This window comes from Misgurnus anguillicaudatus, chromosome 8, assembly GCF_027580225.2.
Source record: "Misgurnus anguillicaudatus chromosome 8, ASM2758022v2, whole genome shotgun sequence".
NCBI classification, from domain to species: domain Eukaryota; kingdom Metazoa; phylum Chordata; class Actinopteri; order Cypriniformes; family Cobitidae; genus Misgurnus; species Misgurnus anguillicaudatus.
Window position 1 is genome coordinate 26,843,869 of NC_073344.2, and position 20,138 is coordinate 26,864,006.

The window sequence follows — 20,138 nt, forward strand, 5'->3', positions numbered from 1 at the left end:
TTCCATTTTTCTAGCTACTTTTTTTGAGGGCTGCAGTATGATGGTCATACCATGGAGCTGGCATTTTTTCTTTGATTCTCTTTTTTCGAATGGGAGCAACGGCATACAGCGTGCTAGAACTAACGTTGTTCAAGTTGTCTATTACAATATCAAGATCTTCACTGTTATCTGCTACATGTTTAATTTGATACAGGTCTGGAAGAGTGCTAAGAAAGCTATCTTTAGTGGTGGCTATTATTGTTCTGGCTAATCTGTAGCATGTTGTAGACTGAGCGGTCCTATCTAGAAGTATCGTGTATGACACAAGGTAATGGTCTGAAATGCCATCGCTCTGGGGTGATATTTCGATGTCATTAATATTGAGTCCGAGTGAAAGAATTAAGTCTAATGTGTGCTTACGAGTATGTGTGGGCCCTGACACGTTTTATCTAATGCCGAGAGAAAGTATAACATCCATAAATGCACATCCTAATACATCTTTTGGGTTATCCACATGGATATTAAAGTCACCAACGATAAGAGCTTTATCTACAGTGACTGTAAGCACAGACAGGAAATCTGCTATTTCTTTAAGAAAATTTGTGTGGTGGCCCGGAGGCCTGTAGACAGTAGCTAAAACGAACGAAAGCTGTTTGTTGTTACGATCATTTATTTCCATATTTAACAGTATTATTTCAAATGAATTAAATTTTAGTTCGGATTTATGGTTTACTTTAAATGTTTTGTTGTATATTGTAGCTACACCACCCCCTCTCCCCTTTAAACCAGGTACGTGTTTATAATAATAGCCCTGTGGGGTGGATTCATTTAAACTGATGTAGTCGTCTGCTCTAAGCCAGGTCCCTGTTAAACAGAGCACATCTAAGTTTTGGTCAGTAATTATTTAATTGATAATTGGTTTTTTATTGGTAAGTGATCTAATGTTAAGAAGGCCGAATTTTAACATTTGAGGTTTATCTGTTAATGTATTGTGTTCTAATTTTATGTTAATAAGATTTGTAAGAGACGAGGTAAACGGTGCTCTGTATTTATTTGTTCGAGGAACAGACACAGTTGAGATGTGTTGGTACTCTGGTAAAAAAGGCTCTATGTGCCGGGATATATGTGATCTGACATGTCAAGGCAGCTAACAGACTGATGGGTAAGCCGATCAGTCTGTTTCCTGACCTGGGCCCTGGATAGTCAGACAATATCAAAAGTAAGACTATTGGTCAGATTTCTAGAGAGTATAGCACTTCCTTCCGGAGACGGATGGAGGCAATCTCTCTTTAGCAGGTCAGGTCTTCCCCAGAAATGCTTCCAATTGTCTATAAACCCTACGTTATGCTGAGGGCACCACTTTGACATCCAGTCATGAAGAGACACTAATCTACTGTAAGTTTCATCCCCCCGGTAGGCGAGGAGGGGACCAGAGCATATTACAATGTCCGACATTGTTTTTGCAATTTCACACACCTCTTTAATAGTATCTTTGGTGATCTCCGACTGGCGGAGTCTGGTGTCATTCGTGCCGGCGTGAATAACAATCTTAGAAAACTTATGTTTAGCATTAGCCAGCACTTTAAGTTTGGATCTATTGTCAGACGCTCTGGCTCCGGGTATACATTCAACTATGGTGGCTGGTGCCTCAATGTTAATGTTCCTGAGAATAGAATCTCCAATAACCAGGGCACTTTTAACAGACGTCTCAGCCGGTGTATTGCTGAGTGGAGAAAATCTGTTAGATATTACTACAGGAGCGTTAGTTGGGTGCCGTGCGTGACTACGCCGCCTGACAGTCACCCAGTTAGTCAGCCACCTTGACTCTGAAGTCGGAGCCGAGCCAAGTGTATTACGCTTAACACTAGGCGCACCCAAAACAGTGTTTGTAACATTAACATCAGCGGTCTTACTGTTCTCAACTAGCGTTCGGATGCGCGCTTCTAGATCTGCAACCTTCTCCGCCAGTCTTACTATTTCAATACACTTAGCACATGTAAACCCCTCTATGCTGACGGAAGAAGCTAAACTGTACATGTGGCAAGTAGTGCAGGTTACAATAACAAGCGGAGTCTTACCGCTTTCTTGCTGGGCGATGGCGTCTCCGTTCACCTGAACACGGTCCGTGAAGCTGCATCGTGTGGAGTGCTCGCTCGTTGCATACCTCGGTTGTCTCCAGATGTCTGGAGCCAGGGTGATGTGAGGCACGCTGTACCGCATGCTGCGAATGCCACAGCTCCTCCACAGCTTCCCCCTCTGGTGAGGACAGGTCTGAAAAGCATACATCGGATGAATCCAGCATTAGATAGAAAAGGAAGGCAGATTTACCGTAAGCAGACAGTGACTTCAGCCGGCATCGTTTGTTGATGCTAGCGGGCTATATGCTAACACTAGGTGTTTACCAGTGATAGATTGTTTTACTTATTAATACTGTTCAATAATCATCATGGTAACGTATTCCTAAGATAAACTAGTACGTTATATTATATAGATAGGAACGAGATAGTAAGAAAATAGGATTTAGATTATGAACTCGACGGAGCTTCGATAACAGTGTTGCCACTCTGGACTGCATTTATATAGTGCTTTCATAGACCAATGGCCATCCAAAGTGCTTTAAAATTTGCCTCAAATTCACCCATTCACTCACACATTCATACACTGACGGCGTTGTCAGCCATGCAAGGCGCCATCCAGCTCGTGGGGAGCAGCTGGAGTTAGGTGTCTTGCTCAAGGACACCTTGACACTTGGTCAGGTGGAGCCGGGGATTGAACCATCAACTTTCCACTGAACCACTGCAACCCCGCAGTGCTTTCTTTTTGCTTTCTAAGCATCCTTTTCAAACTTCATCCATTCACTGCCTTCATTCATTCACTGCCAGAGTTTATTTTTTCATAATTTTCATTTATTCTTTACATGTTATGTTTGGCATTCTTGCGCAAACCTCTTGTGTGGGTCAGACCTTATTTAGCATCTGCTTCGTTCACATCATTTCATATAAATATTCATATAAATATTACGATTCTCAAAATTACAACTATTCTCTAAATATTATGTCTTTAATCTCGTATTGCTACGACTTTATTTTTGTAACTTGGTCTTCATTCTCTAAATAACATGACTTTTTCCTGTAATGTTGAATTTATTTTTTTAATATTAAGACTTTATTCTAGTTATTTTATTTAGTTTGTACTTTTTCGTGACAAACTGTAAATTAAATGTTGCAATATAGTGACTTTTAATCTCGTGATTTTATCTTTTTATTTTAGCTTGGCCTTAATCCTCTTTCTTATAGCTGTAGTTGTGTTATTTGCGTTAATCTGTTTTCTGGCATTAAGGATTTTAAATTTGCATGCATTAACACATTGGTAGTTCTAATAAATAAATATGTATTGCTTGAAGTAACATTTACAAATGTGGAGACTCATCACAAAAGTAGCTACGTTAAGAAGCTATTTGCTTCATTTCCTAGTGGCTGAGAGTGGGATGTGTGTTTTTGCAAGATGTTACAGTAGATTTACTCATTTTGTCCTTGCATCACCTGTTTACGTGGATCTTTGTTCTCAACCGTATGGAACTGAATTGATTGGTTTTGACCAAAATGTCCCGCCTCTGTCTCCCATGAGAAAAGCTTTTTCTTAGAGAGCGTGAGATGGCCGGCGGTCAGACACTGGTAGGAACCAACATCCATTCGTTCTCCAAACCTCCTCGTCTTCTGCAGGGTTGTGACAGAGATCGACAGTCGCACAAATTTATAGCACAAGACCCCCTTGCTGACTAAGATCACAGATAGTTGGTAAGTTGTCTATTATATATTTTCTAGTTTTTAATGATATTACAATCTTTTAAACTTTGTATTCATTTTTTTTAAATAATTGTTTTTTTGATTATCATTTGATTTGTCACTGTATTTACTGAACTTGTGTTAATTTTGAGTCGTCATACAGTCTCTGTTGTCCTAGATCAAGTGACATTGTGGTTTTCTCCACAGAACTTTGATCATGGATAACGTCTCTGCTTTGAATCTGAACACAAGCATTTCTGGGTGGCATCCTCCGCTGTGGTACCAGTTTGACGAGTGTGCTGTAACCCCTTACGGGTTTATCTTCTACTTCTCTGTCAAAGTATTTAACCTGATTTTAGGATTCCCGGGCAACGTCCTTGTGATGTGGCAGATTTTGACAAAGAAAAGTGAAGGCTCAACGTCCGACATCTTCTTTTTTAACCTGTCCATTATAGATGCATATTTCTGCCTCATGACGTCTCTAGACTTAATTAACCGTCTTTACCTGGATGATCAAATCATCTGGTACTTTCAACGATTTGCTTACGGCCTGAAAGACATGGCTCCCTTATTCCTCACCTGTATTTGCCTTGACAGGTACATCGCCGTGGTCCATCCCATCGTATTCACAGGGATTCAAGACAATCGTATCCGGATGGGCGTGTCTCTGGTGGTGTGGGGACTCATCCTAACATATGCGTTGACCAAGTGCATCCTGGATGTTCTGAGAGTGTACGAAGTGTTCAGTGGAGTCATCCTTTTTGCATTCTTCCTCATGGTCTTCTGTAACTTGTCCATCATCTGGGTTCTCAGGAAGAGTGTAGCCGGGAAAGAAGTCATGAATCCGATCAAAAAGAAGGCCTTCAAAACAGTTATTACAGTTCTCGCCATCATCGTGGTGAACTATCTTCCTCCAGTGGCTCTAATGCCGTTTGCGTCAACCTACTCATTTGTGGACTTTCACTGTAAGATCACCGTCTCAGTGTACAGCATCATGGACCTGAGCTGTACAGTTGAGCCTCTCCTCTATGTCTCTAAGATGAAGCGATCTGTGCTGTGTTGCTGCCTAGAGAGTCGTTCGAAGAAACCCATCAACGTTAGCGTCTGAAACCCAGCAAAGAACCACCTTTTCTTATGTCTGTACATCATCTCATACGGTGTGTCCCCACTCAATTATATTCCACATTTTTTTGGTTTGTCACTTGGTAGATGCCAAAAATTATGCATTAGTTATTTTGCAAATTCCTAAAGAATTAGTTCATAAATATATATTTTTTTGTTTGATACTTGATGTAACTGAAACAAACCAGCTGATAATAGTTTATGTTATTTACTGCTATTGTTAACAAGCTTTTGAACTGTGTCAGTTATTGTGTTTTCTGAGTGCCGTTTTTCTGTAGACATCACCTGTTCACTTGATGTTTAATTGTCTGATTGATAAATAGACTCTGAGAATATAAAGAAACTGAAACGTGCAATGATACTTAAGAGTTTATTTCTTGCTGTCAGATAATCTTGTTCGTTTACTTCTCACAGATTAGATCACAGGTGCATAATTAAGAACATTACCAGTCACTAATGAAGATGTTAATTGAAATGCCTGTGGAAATAATAAATAATGAGCCAAAGTGACACAGATGGCACAAGCTTGTAATTGTTTAACTAGATGATTAATTATAACGAAAAACATTTACAGTAGGTGATCACATGAGCTTCTGTTGACACAGATTGCTGGGAACAAGAATCATTTTTAAAACCAGAACAAAAAGAAAACCAAAGCACATCAACCTTATATGACCAAAAATCACATCAGAAAAGTTAAAGTAACGTGGGCACACCAAAGCTCCAAAAATAATTTTTTTTTATAAAAGATTTGGTCTGACGAAGAGCCTGTAAAAGTCACATATTTTTGAATCTTGGTGTGCCGACTGACGACTTTACTAAAGCAAAACAAAACAAACAAGAAAAAAACAAAATTGTTATACATCATACAAACTGAATTTCCTTTAAAAATATTTGATTGTAAATCAATGAATATGACATGAATATGAAAATATGACATGTGTGTACATTTCTCTTATAACCAATTACTGCTCTTATTATTAATAATTACTAAATGTATATTTGTTAAATGTATGTATAATGAACATCAGTCTCCATTGTCACCATCGTTTTTAAAGCTTTAAACAACGATTCATTACGAACATATCTACAAAGTGTGATAATACCTGCACGTCTTAGATCTCAAACTCTGCTCATGTTTATTTAGTTTAAATATTACAAAATCATAATTACATGAAATGTCATAAAATGAGACTATAATATTGAAGAAAACCCGTTTTATCTCAAACACTGAAACATTATGTTTACACAATTAAAAATGCATTCTTTCATCATATAAGATGAACATTTCATCAACAGATGTTTAACGCCGAGTAATTTTGGCACAAATCTCTTGGAGACTTTCTTCATTGCCAGGTGGACCATTAACCGATGTTATATAACCAGGGTACCGGTGGTAAAACTCTGGTGCTGGACAGGTGAGATTCAGCTCAACCTTATCAGTTAAAGACACAAGTGGAATCAGTTTAGCGTGAGCGTAATCAATTTCGAATCCTTCAAATATAAGCCCCACCCCCCATGCATCAAGTCCCGCCTCCAGGAGCCGGGAAACATCTCGAGTGGCCAGCACCATCCTCTTATAGTCCGCTTCCTCCAGTCGGAATACGTCGCTAGAGAGTGGTTTCCGGGGAATAAGCACAGTGAGTCCAGGCGTGTTGGGAAACGGTGTAAGAAAAGCAATATGGCCGTCATCTTCCCAAACCCGCCACTGCTTTTCCTCTCCACGCACAATCCGTGGAAACAGCCCGCAGTCAGAGGCTTTGCCCAGGAAGGTATAGTTCAGAGTCGCATTTGGGACGGGCAGCCGAGCCCGTATGCGGTTCTTGACGTCCTCAAGACGGGAGTCTGCCCAGCGTGGTCCACTCTTGGAAGTGATGTATCCTGGGTCACAGGGCTGGAAATCTTCCTCTTCAGCAACGTGTGGTTTCCAATCTGCCGTCACACCGTGAAGAGGAACCACGTGAAGCTCAACGCCGAGTCCGCTTGCCCGCCTGTGTGGTGTATGAACGAGGGCGCAGCGCTGAACATCCAGTCTCTCACAAAGGAGCCTCGCTACTGTTCTTGCCCCTAGAAGCAGAGACAGGAACGAATCCTCAGGTAAGTGGAAGAGGCTGCTAGTGTGGCCAGGGGTCTTATGAGTAACGACAGTGACCCCTGGGGTCCAAGGAGAGGGGTGCAGAAAAGCTAACAGCTCCTGGTTCTCCCAGATCACATTCAAATACTGCAGGCAAGAACCCATGGATGAGATTCTGTCACATAAGAATAAATGATTAACAAGAGTGTTTTAGCAACATGGCCGCAATGTTATCATTTTAATGAATTAATCAAATACATTTCTTTAGGAAAACAACTTATATTTAAGGGACATCAACACAGTGCCTCCTTAGTTGCAAGTTCTGTAATAAACATGTTTTTATATGGCAACTAACATAAATGAAAAAGCTCATTTTATACCTGCCTAAAAGACTCCCAAATAACAAACAGCACACAGCACGAGCTGTAAAACTCATCTGATTAACTGTCATACAAACTGGGGTTGCTAAACAGCTTAAGTTCCCATGACTTCCGCATAAAAACTCTTTAGTGGGGGCGGGTTTTCTTCTTAAGCCTCATGATCTGTGATGATGATGACGAAGCCCAGTGACGCTGTCCGCCTGACGGCCGGGAGAGAAACTGCACTGCGCATGCGCAAATGTCCAGCAGATGTCGCCAGACGCTCAGATATACAGGAGCAGCTCGATTTTTTTTCTCATTTTACTTTTTGTAAGGGATTCTGTTCCGTGGGGATTTGTTTTAATTACAAATAAGGTAAATGTTTAAACAGCACTAGGAATAAAGTGCAAAAAGATCTGCAAAAAAAAAGGATTCAAAGTTTTTTGTCATTTTAATGCTTTGCCTCTTTATATTAGATCTGCACCCTCACTATCTGTTTTTAAATCTATGTTGAAAACTTACCTTTTTGAAACAGTGAACTTTCTTTGAAATGTTTTTATTGTTGTTCAGCACATTGGTAATCAACCCATGGTTGTGTTTACTAGTGCTATATAAATAAAATTGACATTGATATATGATTCATATAATAAAATTCTTCTTTTGCGGTTCACACCAATACAAAAAGTGCAACAAAACAGTAGTGAAAATTAAGAAGTCCTGCACCTTTATTTCAGATTGTGAAAAACAGGCAGACTGGTGATCTACTGTTGTGATTAGAGAATAATTTTAAGTTCCTAGTAAGTCTGACTGGACTGGTGTGATCCGGTTTGAGCGAGTGGAGTCCTGCTAACACACCCACAAGTGAATCACTCAATAATCTCTCTCTCTCTCTGTAGTTAACCTTCTCTAAAAGAATAATATTCTTAAAACAGTGACGTATGCAGCATACAAATGCGACCTCCGAAGGATGCAGATTCAGAACCGGCCGCTCGCGCACATCTGTCAACCCTTTAAATATGAAGCGTTAAACTGGAGAGCAGATCAGATGAATAAATGCTTCATTTTGTAATGTGTCAGGTAGTTTTGTGTTCGGATCGGATTTACTGCCTATGAAGATCTGTGTTACTAATGATGAACAAATACTGTGTGGAGTTTTTGTCTAGCCGGGACTGATGATCTGGGATCCGTCTAACCAGAGGTCTTTAGGGTTGATCCCGGACACACCCCGTCCTGCCGGAGGGTTTGGATGCACCCCTAATCTAGCCGATCACGAGCTTCGGGATCACTTGACAGTTGGAGGTGTTGGGACGGAGGGTCACCAGGAGCAGGGCTCAAGATCTCGGTTAAACTGATCATCTCACTGCCATGTGCTTCACATTTATACTGATTTTGCATGAATATGTCGCTTTATCGTCATCAACTCCAGAAGTTGAACGCAACAGTCCTGTTTAACCAATGAGCTTAAAATGTACAAATATATGGTCTCAAAATGAGCTTATGAAATGTGTACAATTACAGAAAAATGCTTAAAGTTTATAAAGTTATTTGTAAACAATGTACAGATTATGTCGACTTTCTGGGATTGCAAAAATAGGAGAAACATCTTTTGAATATTTTAGGTTTAACAAGGAATCTCATTTTTTCAAGATTGTACATCAAATTTATGTAAATCACAGAACGATCTCATTTCAGAAAGTTAGAAAACAGTCACAGAACTTTTTCAACCGAAGCTTCTTTAATAGCAAAAAAGCAATGCAATTTTACAAGGCAACACACTTTATCGTGAGAGATGTTAGCATGTTTATTCAGTTTTAAATAGAGCAAAAGAGCACAAAGCAGCATTTGTACAAGCACTACAGCAACGGTTCAGTGTAACAACTCATGAGGACCCTTTCTGGACATTAAATGATTCGAGTAATAACAAAAGAATGAATTTAGTGCACGAAAACATCAAGTTTATCTGACAAACACCAGAAGTATCACAGCAGCAGCTTTTAAACCTACAAAGAGCTTCAGGTCTTATCTGGCCCATCTTAGGCTGAGCTGACTTTGGCTTTGCGGTGTTTTGCAGAGCGAACTTCCTCCATGAGGTTCTTCAGATACTGGATCTCTCGGCTGATGGAATCTGCCTTCTCTCTGAGACCTTGGTTTCTCCTCTCCAGATCGGCACACTCGGCGGTCAGGACCTCCTGCTCGGCCCGCTTCTTTTGACGGTACCGCGTCGCTGCGGTTTTGTTCTGCTCCATCTTCTTCAGTTTCTTCTCCACTACTTTAGGAGCACCGGTCTTTACCCGACTTGTAACGGCGGGTGCTGCGTCGGATCTAGAATAGGGTTTGGTTCTGGAGGAACCCACTGGCTTGGGTGACGCCTCGGGATCCGGGCAATGAGCTGGAGAACCGGAAACAGAAACTCCGCTGTCGCTGTCTGATGAATCGCCGTTGTAACCGAGGGAGCCGACTCTCATTTCCTCTTTGGGTGCCAGAACCACTACAATGTGAGATGGACTCAGATTCAGCATGATTTCAGGAGACTGAAGCAGCGTGGAGGACTTTACCAGCTCAGATACGTCGATCTCACTGCCCAGGTCAAGAGTGTTGGGTGAGGAGAGGCCAGAATCAGGAGATGGTACCGGAGAAGTTGGCTCTGATTTGATCTCCACAGATTCAAGCGTTTTTTCTGGGTCAGCTGCAGGTTCTGAAAGGCCAAGATCAAGTGGAATTGGAGGCAACGGAAGGTCCAGGTCTGATGAGCTGAAGGCCATGGACTGAAGGTCCAGTTCCATATCGGCGTCCAGACAAGCCAGGAGATCTTCTGGAGAACTGGGAGGCTCATCAGAATCATACGACCCAATGAGAGAATCCAGGTCAAAGTCACCTAGGTCTATTTTCTCCGTCATCCAATCCATGCCAGAAAATGGATCTGTATGAAGAGCATGATGGAGGAAATTCTTTAAAATATAAACCACATCCACAAACCAATCTGCACAACTTTTATCATTTCAGCTAAAACCAAAGTAACACATCATATACACACACACACTGCGTGGGTCTACTGTATGTGCGTTTACCTTTACTCTGCTCTGGCTCAGATGCAGGAAGCCACGAGAGCGACGACAGCTCTGACTTACACCCTACAGAAGCGCAAAGAGAGGGAGAGAGGGGCGAGAGAGAGGAGGAAGATTCAGAATAAGAAGAAGAGAGGGGCGACGACATCCCCTCGGACAGAACGCTCTCCTCATCTTCGTCCAGAAGGGGCCCGAAGGGGTCAGCCATCAGAGACGAGGGCTCCAGGAGCAGGGCCCCCACCTCCTCTAGACACATCGGGGACATCACAGACATGGCTGCGTGTGAGAGGGAAATCGTACTGGAGTTTTAATGGGCTGATGAATGGTGCTGTTATGCTGTCTATAGCAGCAGAGCTGTGGGTGATTGCCACAAGGGACCTAGAGGAGAAGAAAAACATACATGAGGATGATAAACCTAAACAGAAAACTTAACTATGGGGCAGTTTCCCGGACAGGGTTTAGATTATATAATACTAGGCCTTAGTTATATTCGAATATTTAACAAGTAGTTTTTACAAACAAATAGGGGTGCACCGATATATCTGCCGACGATGCTTGCTTCTCAATGAAATACAGTGAAATGGTGCTACATCCAAAAGCCAGAGTGCGCTCTCGTGCAGAAACGTAATACGCGCTGCAGACGAAGAACCATACACACGCAGCTCCAGGAAATTGCTTAAGGATACATTTATATTGCTGTTCTTAAAACCTTTCCTGGTATTTTTTATGATAATAAAGACTATGTATAATGAATATGTTTGACGACTGTTGCTTTTTCAAACGCATGTTATAAACGACTCAAACTCACAGTGATTTCAGATCGACGAGGACTTACTGATCAAAAGCTGTAATACATGAACTAGCTTTGCATAATATGGGTTGTGCGATTCAGAATAGTTATCGGCCACGTATTATTAGTGTATATCAGCATTTATCGGTGCACCCCTTAACAAACCTTATAATAAAACATTACTGGTGTGCATCTTAAAGACAAAACAATGGCAATGATATATGTTAATTAATATACATCAGTGCAAGATGTTTTTATTAAATTAAGCTTAGCTCAAACATGCATTAAAGTCTGTGACTAGGATAAACCCTGTCTAGGAAACTACCCATTGAAGTCCTGATGATTTTTATACTGGACACGTTTAAAGAGATGTGTTCTCTGAGAGGTTTATGTTTGCTATACAACTTGTAATTTTAAGAAAATATATGCAATATATACAACTAAGTTAAGGCAAAATATATACATGCGCATGTGAATCAGAAATTAAACACAAAAAATTGGACGAGAAACGATTAAGCCTATTTTACATGATAGCTGAGGATCAGGACGGGATTTGTAACAAATGTAATTAGTTAAATTTGATCAAATATATTTCTCTGTGGGGTGAACCAAGTAGCAAACACAGTGTAAACCAAAAATTCCATTCTGTCGGCTGGTTGTTCGGCCAACAGAAACAAACTTTGTAATTAAAACAGAACCGGTTCTTAAATGCCAACCCTTGCCGCAGGGAAGATTTAACCGTCCCTTTATTTCAGTGGAACAAGAATCTTTAAACACTTTCCCAGCACTGAAGAACCAGTTTAACCAGTCTATAAAACACCTGATGGCATTCTTGCTCGTTATAACCGTAAAAACCACCTAACCAAACGAATACCAGATGTTAACCTCAGCAGTGAACTATATACAAACATTCATTTCCCGTCACATTTCAGCAGTAAACTCCCACTCATTACTATAATTAACAAACATCAGTTCCTCTTCGTGTCCCGCACCCTCTGACAACATTTCCTAATATGGTCACGATAGCGGTTAGCCACGCCCTCTGGTTCCTGTGCGACATGAATGTGTCCTTAACGCCCTCGCGCCATTTCGAGCACTCTGCACGAGGCCGCGCTCACGCGAAAAGAGCGCGCGCGCCATTTTGAGGTGCCACGTTGCCCATCCACGATTGCGGTGAACTCCGTTTCGTCTATTATATTAACTTGTATCACGTTTATTGTATTAACGCGTGATTGCCTGTAACGTTACCGAAAGGAAACACACCGGCACAAATCAAAACAAACCGAGCTGTGTGAGTGACAGCGGTTTCCAGTCACTTTAAACAGGTGTCCACATACAACGTGCCTGTTGTACTCTTTAAAAACAACACTGGCTATTTATTACGAACGTTAAGAGAAATTAAACAGCTTTTGTAAAGTTGAGGTAGTTTGTGACATATGGTCGTAAATTATTCGCATTAAATCAAACTTAAAAATTGGAGAAATACTTACGCCATTTTGCCGAATATTGCCACAGTGCACAGACCGCTGCACTGCCGGATTTGCCGCTGCGATTTTTGCCGCTGCGCTCCGCTAAACCGCCATGATTCCCGTAGGAGAGCCGCGTGCGCACTGTGAGAGGAAATAGACACAGAAAACGTGGAAACGGCAGCGCCTCCGATTATATAGTCACACATCACAGCCGCACAATATCCTTCCGCTAAACCCACTGTTCTGTATCAAGCCGCTCATTTCTAGGTGATGATTGGTTCCTGAGCCTGTCAGTGTTGCAAACAAATAGTACCCAAATATTTACATTGTCATGGAAAGTAGGTCATGTGTGTCGCCTCGTAGAGATTTTTAACAGTATGATCTGATTGATTGATTGATTGATTGTATGTATGTAGGCTACTATGCATGTGTTGTAAATAATTATATGGCCAAGATTGGTTATCTTGTTTGTATTTGAAAAAGATTTAACGTTAAATTAAAGTATATAATATACTGATTAAAGAATTACAATCGATTATTATTGAACGAAGCAAGATGTATGTTTTCATAAAATATGAATTCTGGCTTAAAGTTTTATTTGGATTCAAATTAGTTTTGTGAGAATACGACAAAAGTTTATGCGGTTTTAATAAAACACGAGTCGCCCTCTAGTGGTCAAGAGTTCAACAGCACAGACGTCGTTTTACCACTTCATTCATATCTCGTCTGACAGCAGTTTATCAGTAATATAACACGATAACATAACAAACCAAGTGTTATTTATTCTGCATACACAATCAGTTTTGTAAATATTTTATTGATATATCTTCATGTAGCTACAGATATTCATTTAGAAGAATCTCTGGGGATTCCAGATGAGTCGGTTCTGCTGGAGCTTAGATTTGATCCTTGTGTAAACTTGGTTTCCCAGACAAGGTTTAGCTAAAGTCAGGACTATGCTTTAGTTACATTAAGGGGTAGTTTCCCGGAATGGGTTTATCTTAGTCCCAGACTACAATGCATGTTTGAGTTGCTTTAATTTTAAGACACCTTGACCTGACTAAATGTAACATATATCTGTGACATTGTTTTGTCTCAAGATGCACACACGTAGTGTTTTTGTAAGGTATGTTTGTAAAAACTTAAGTGACCTAATATAATAAAGCCTAGTCCTGGATTAACTTAAACCCTGTTCAGGAAACCGCCCCTGAAATATTTAAGCTTCTAATAAAAATTATTTGTTATATTTATATAGCGCTTTTCTGCAGCACAAATCGCTTTATATATGAAAGGGGGATTTTTCTCAACCACAACAAATGTGCAGCATCTATAATGAGTATGCCTTAGAAAAAGATGTTACTGGTGTGTATCTACAGTCAAATTAGTGGCACTTGCATATTTTAAGATCTGTACGTGCACGCTATTATAAGCTGAGGCAGCTGAAAAATGTGCTTAATTTATTTCCTTCTCAGGCAGGTTTTACTAGAACTGATGGTGAGACTTTTACATGAGACACAAAAACATGAATGCAAAGTATTTGCAATATGATACTATTAATGCATACTCAATATTTATCATCCCATATTACAATGAAGCCATTGTTGGAACCTACCTAACATCAGTTTCAAGTCTTTATGAAAATGTATTTGTTATTTAACAATTATTGAATTTTTTATGTGTTTGCTACACCATTTCCCAAAAAGATTTCAGTGAAAGATTGTAGATATAGGGGCGTTTTTTTTATTTTTGGGCTGAACGTATCAACTTATATAGAAACCATCGTGTTCACGTGGTTCACGTAAAAATGAAAATTGTCATCATTTTCTCATCCTCAAGTTGTTCTAGACCTGTATGAGTTTCTTTTCTCTGATAAGATATCTTGATAAATGATGGTAACCACACAGTTGATGGTACCCATTGAATTCCGTCATATTTGTTTTTCCTACTAAGTCAATGGTTACCATCAGCTGTGTGCTTACTATCATTCATCAAAATATCTTTTTTTGTTTATTTAGATTAACATGAGGAGGAAAAAATGATGACAGATTTTTTATTTTTGGGTGAACTATCCCTTTAATAGTTAGAGCATTGCATTATCAATGGCTTTGATTCCCAGAGAACACACATGTTTAAATGTAAAGCTTAAAATCACTTAGGTTAAAAGATTAAGCTAAATGGATTAATGTAAATGGCCCAACACTTATGTCTAGACAATAAAAGAAACATCTCATCTGAAAGATCTGTTCACTTCAAGACTGATAAAAATAAAGTTACAAATATCTCTACAAAGGTTTATTTGTATGTATCAGTCACAAGTTAACACACAACATCTACAGAATATTGTTTCAACCAGATAACTTTCTGCTTTGGTTTTCTGCTGGTTGATATCTGCTTTCAGAGGAAAATATTCTTAACTAACATTAGAGACAACTACAGCCTTAAGAGACTTTACCAGTTTCAATCTCCATCTTAACGTTCCTCTTTAATAAACAGACATATTTTATAAAAATCACCTCAACCCCCAGAAAAAGAAAATATCTACACAGTCCAACTGGGTGAAAGAGAGATTTTGAGATCATGTCAAGGTGAATATTAAAGATTTGAAAAATATTCCTCCTGAAATTTCTGGAACTCTTCTTCAGTAAAGACGGATTTCTCCTCAGGTTTGGAGACGGGAAGATCTGGCTGATGACAAGCCCGACGTCCAGAGTTCTGCTTTATGATCTGAAGGAAATGATGACATAATGATTAATATTTGAAAAATCACTAAATGTGTTTGACCAGATGATGAAAAGAGATTCACACCTTTCCCGTGTGCTTGGATTGTGTTTTGTAATCAGTGCTCAAAAAATATTCAAGGTTTGATGTCAACTGACTCTTCTTTTGTTTCTTTCTGTATTCATCTGAGGAAAACAAACAGAAAGATGAACCAACATCAGTGATATAAAGTCAGAGAGTAATAATGTGTTCGTGTACAGTCAGTGTCCACACTCATCAACAGCAGATTTAATGTGTTTGTCTTTAACTGTAGTTTTATTCCTCACAGATGGACGAACCTGTTTGTGAACTCTCTGTTTATTAGAGCTCATCTTCTTCTTTTTATGCTTCTCTCCATCTAAAAAGAGTTCATAATATGTTCACATACACTTAGATTATTGTTTACAAATATACATTGTTATTTCTACGTTGACTTTTTCTGTATGTTGTTAGAAATCCTATGACTAAAAGTTTCCTGAGAGGCCTTTAAGATGCTAAACATGGACACAAACAGTATTTACCTTTCTCACTGAATAACTCAAGTCCTCTTCGGATCACTGATGCTGACATGATAAAACAGATAAATACGGTGAATAATGAATGAAATAAAATTGAATCAAACGTTCAGTGTGCATACATGCGAGTTCTGTTTGTGCGCCGCTATAAAAACTTCCGCCGGAAACTCAAACTCAGAGCAGCAAAGTTCCGTTTACAAAACAAACAAAGTGCACGAGCTTCAGTACAAACACGACAATGTTGCCATTAATATTTAAAATACAAAACGTCGAAAACGAAGGAGAGAGTCTAGCTTTTGACCCCAAAACCGGGTGCTGCAGTGATAGCTGTCCCGTTGCTCCGCGCATGCGCGTGAGTTCACGACTCCATTTCATTTGTGTGCTTTATTTGCATGACAAAAAACTGTACATTTATTGCATTATTGTATTGCCAAAGCATTTGCAGCTGGGCTGCGTACAAATAGTGCAAAATTATATTAAAGTATATAGTGCAAATTTTAAAGTGGAATAGTAATAAAAATAAAGAATAAGAAGAAAGTTAAATAATATAATAACACAGTAATATACATGAATCTACATATATAATGGAGGTCAGATTGATTTTTTTCTTATAATCACTACTCATTCACTGGGATGGATTAAATGCTATATTTTTACAGTCTATAGGTCACATTTTGAGTAAATGAAAAAATTCAAAAGAGTAAAAAGACACAACAAACTGATAAATAAAAAAGATTTGAAGTAAAGGCTTAATTCTGACATTGTGTTTGTTGGTTGTAGAGCAAAGTCCCAGTCAGATCACAGAACAGTGAGCAAACTCAGAGGAACAAACATCAACATCAAACCTTCATGCATTATAACAGAAGATTGTTGAATTTATTTGTGTATTTCTTCTTCTTTTATAAGCTTGGCAGCTGGCATTCTGAAAGAGCTTCAGAGACACTAATCCCCAGACCAATCAGGACCAATCAGGATTTGATGTGTGTTCCACTCCTCCGTCTATAACCCAAGTCCGTCATTAATATTAATATCCTATCTTTATTTGATTTATTCATACTATAAATTCATATTATTTAACTAATTGAATTAGTAAACTATCCCCTTCCTCCGAAAGCCTCTCTAATGTTAGTTGTTAGTAGACTTTTATTGTACCATAAGACATTTGTCTTGGACAAATATACAGTGACTGCTGTTTATTTAGATGACATAAAGCATAAATATCAGTAACATTCATAAAATATACAATTTATAACGGTTAGAAAGATAGTTTTATATGAGTACGTAATATAGACAAAATGATCTTAATAGGATTAAGCCTGCAATGAGGGACTCTAAAGCGAGGAAAGGATCTGGTACTCGTAATAAAGGACGTGTGTAGGGTCTGAAGTTATTTTCTGGGCCTGTCTAATTATTGTTTTATTGAAGATTGAACACATTTCTTCTTAAATTCTTCAATCAGATGACCCCTTTCCTCTGAATATATATTGCACTTAATGAGTACTGTCACACAATCCTGTAGGGCAGTGTTTCCCAATCCTGGTCCTTGAGGCCCCCCTCCCAGAAAGTTTTAGATGTCTCCTTATTTAACACACCTGATTTAACTCATCAGCTTGTTAGGGAGACATGTTTACCATTTTGGAAGGAGGCTAATAAGTTAAATCAGGTGTTTTAAATAAGGAGACATCTAAAACTTTTTGGGAGGGGGGCCTCGAGGATTGGGAAGCACTGCTGTAGGGTGTTTTCCTGTTATATGCATTGTTAAATGAAGTCCTGAATGACATAGTCTTATCTTAACATAATACTTGACATAATACAAAAATCTTCCTTCCTTCCCCTTCATGAATTCCTTCCTCTTCCTTCCAGTGGTTGTACTGAATGTAGATGTCATAATCCCCAATAAGATTGCCTGTTTTTATTTATCTTCTTTTATATTATAATATACTGATTTTCAATGCAATATTTCCATATCTATTTTGTCTTTTGCCATAGCTTGTTTTGCTAGCTTATTTATGTATTTAAATGTTTGTGTAAAGCTTCTCTTCGCTTTGGATAAATATAACATTGAATCGGCAGCATTTGTGGCGTAATGCAGATTACCACAGAAAATAATTTTGCTCGTTCCTTTTTTTTTGTTCCTGGAAAGTCTTTATGACATTCTGGAGGTTTTAAGTAGAAATGTTGAACTTGTATGTTTGTTAAAGTGTTTTAATGATTCAGTCAAAAGCTGTTTATGGTTCGAGCTTTAATGAATAAATTGTCTTTATAAATGCTCACATTCTTCTCCTTTCTGAGATCTTCTTACTTGTTTGCACAGACATATTCACACATGAAATGAAACTCTGTGTGTGATTCTGTTACCGTGACTTTGTTAGTTTTTAAAAGGGCAATGAATCTACATTATTTTTATAGTGCTAGTGCTAGTTCGTATTACTAGTAAGACAGTACAACAGTATAAAATCTCCGCTGAGTTCATGTATAGCAGATGTTTGATTGTGTTCTCTAAGATGAATTGTTGTGTTGTGTGCTCAGACCCCAACCACTGAACCTCACATCATGCAAAACTGTACAAAAAAAGTAAAAACATCATAAGAAATGAATGTAAAATATTTGAAGACCTATCTTCTTATAATGTATTGTATTTGAATGAGTTTTTTGTTTTGAAGTTATTTTTATTGATAATAGCTCAAAGTTTTTGTCATCTAACTTTATGACAACGAATCATAGTTTTACTACAGTAAACCACAAAACCATGATTACTAAAGTTAAACCATAGCTACCACAAAAATAACCATGGCTTTGCTACTAAACTATAGTTAAACCATGGTTTTGCCAATGATTATCAATGCATCAAAAACATATAAAAAACCTCATTGTTACTGTGACACATGGTTTTATTATTACAGTTTTTCTCAGTCGCTTTGGTACATTTCTCAGATCAGAATTGAAATTCTCAAAACTACTTGTTCATTTCTCACATCATTGTGTCACTAAGTTGTGCACATCAAAAAAGCAGTTTCTCGTTTTTTTTTTAAGTTGCATTGCAAATGCTTTGGTACATTCATGCAAATGATTATGTATAATTCTCTGCTTTTCCTACTTTATTGATTGTTTATGTCATGTTGATCAAAATGTGGGTCTCTGTTGAATAGTCTCACTCCACACAACATTTAGGCATTAGTTCATAGTATAAGTCTTTACATGCAAAATGGTTGAACAAGTTGTCATAATACAGGGTTTGGTCAAACATATTTCCATACATTTCCATTAGACGTTTTTTCTAAATCTGTCCTGAATTGGTAAATTGCTCCCAGGTGAATCTTGACTTTCTCTAACAGACAGAAACGTCCAAAGCAAGCAAAATCCGAGTCGTTGAAATGATGGCTAACTATAGACCCAATATAGTCCGGCAATGAGTAACCCACTTCTACCCTAAATAACCTTAAATTTGATTACATGCCATTTTACATGAAGATGTATGATATTCCAACATCATGTAAGCAAAGTCAACAGGTGTTCAAGGTGTTTGCTTTCATTTCTTTTACAAGTTCTAAAAGTATACGCATCGTCTATTCTTGGGTCATAGACGTCTATTAGACTTTCACTGGCAGACCAAACGTAGCCTTGATTTAGCCAAACATGCTTGCTGGGTCAGGAGGTATAGGAAGACTTCAGTGTAATACAGCACTGCATGTACAGTTTTCCTTAAAGAGATTGTATGTTCACATTTCTACTTTTTTTCCCTTTGTGCTATGCAGTGCTGTCTTTTCCTTTCTGTATGGCAATGAGATGGTCTGTCAACGAATTACAGTACAAACAGTAAAAGCGTAAATGTACATTTTGTCCAGTTTCTTGCAATCAAACTCACACATAACTTACACTAAGGTGTAAATTACAATTTACAATATTTGTGGACAAAATTTTAGCCATAGTTTACATCAGAACATCACTTCAAAGTAAACTGTTATATTGACACATGGACTTGTCATTCTGATGGCACTGACATGTTCATTTTCTTTTGAGAGATGAATTAAGGATTTTGAGTAAGAGAGTGGCTTTTGCAGGTGCTATTTGTATGAAGTGTTTTGAGAAATGCACTTAGTGTTTTGCAAATTGTGAGTATGATTCGAGAAATGTACCAAAGCGACTGAGAAAAACTAATATGTTGTGATAGTTGTACTCACAGTTTGACTTCTCGTTTTAACTCAGGCTGATAGTTTAGTTAT

At 38.6% G+C, this 20,138-nt stretch overlaps 4 protein-coding genes across 5 annotated transcripts; 1 reads left to right on the top strand and 3 right to left on the bottom strand.

Annotated features, from left to right (window-relative positions):
* Positions 1–3,078: 3,078 nt before the first annotated feature.
* On the top strand, positions 3,079–5,123 carry LOC129450677 (P2Y purinoceptor 1-like). Its single transcript, XM_055213624.2, has 2 exons — positions 3,079–3,776; positions 3,972–5,123. Exon 2 carries the CDS (start codon positions 3,982–3,984, stop codon positions 4,870–4,872), a length of 891 nt encoding a protein of 296 aa, XP_055069599.1. The 5' UTR covers positions 3,079–3,776; positions 3,972–3,981; the 3' UTR covers positions 4,873–5,123.
* Positions 5,124–5,240: 117 nt separating this feature from the next.
* Positions 5,241–7,736, bottom strand: LOC129450673 (uncharacterized). Of its 2 annotated transcripts, none has more exons than XM_055213619.2 (2): positions 7,316–7,736; positions 5,241–7,135 (listed from the first exon to the last, which is right to left on the bottom strand). In XM_055213619.2, exon 2 carries the CDS (start codon positions 7,123–7,125, stop codon positions 6,190–6,192), a length of 936 nt encoding a protein of 311 aa, XP_055069594.2. In that variant the 5' UTR covers positions 7,126–7,135; positions 7,316–7,736; the 3' UTR covers positions 5,241–6,189. The 2 variants fall into 2 exon arrangements, with proteins under 2 accessions (XP_055069594.2, XP_055069593.2); XM_055213618.2 differs by having other exon boundaries at positions 7,341–7,733.
* Positions 7,737–9,035: 1,299 nt separating this feature from the next.
* Positions 9,036–12,826, bottom strand: atf4a (activating transcription factor 4a). The gene is made up of 3 exons (XM_055213617.2): positions 12,665–12,826; positions 10,388–10,762; positions 9,036–10,239 (listed from the first exon to the last, which is right to left on the bottom strand). The coding sequence occupies exons 2-3, from the start codon at positions 10,656–10,658 to the stop codon at positions 9,353–9,355; spliced, it is 1,158 nt and encodes a 385-aa protein (XP_055069592.2). The 5' UTR covers positions 10,659–10,762; positions 12,665–12,826; the 3' UTR covers positions 9,036–9,352.
* Positions 12,827–14,920: 2,094 nt separating this feature from the next.
* rps19bp1 (ribosomal protein S19 binding protein 1) lies at positions 14,921–16,258 on the bottom strand. The gene is made up of 4 exons (XM_073870626.1): positions 15,922–16,258; positions 15,635–15,758; positions 15,449–15,542; positions 14,921–15,367 (listed from the first exon to the last, which is right to left on the bottom strand). Exons 1-4 carry the CDS (start codon positions 15,968–15,970, stop codon positions 15,236–15,238), a joined length of 399 nt encoding a protein of 132 aa, XP_073726727.1. The 5' UTR covers positions 15,971–16,258; the 3' UTR covers positions 14,921–15,235.
* Between the last annotated feature and the right edge of the window lie 3,880 nt (positions 16,259–20,138).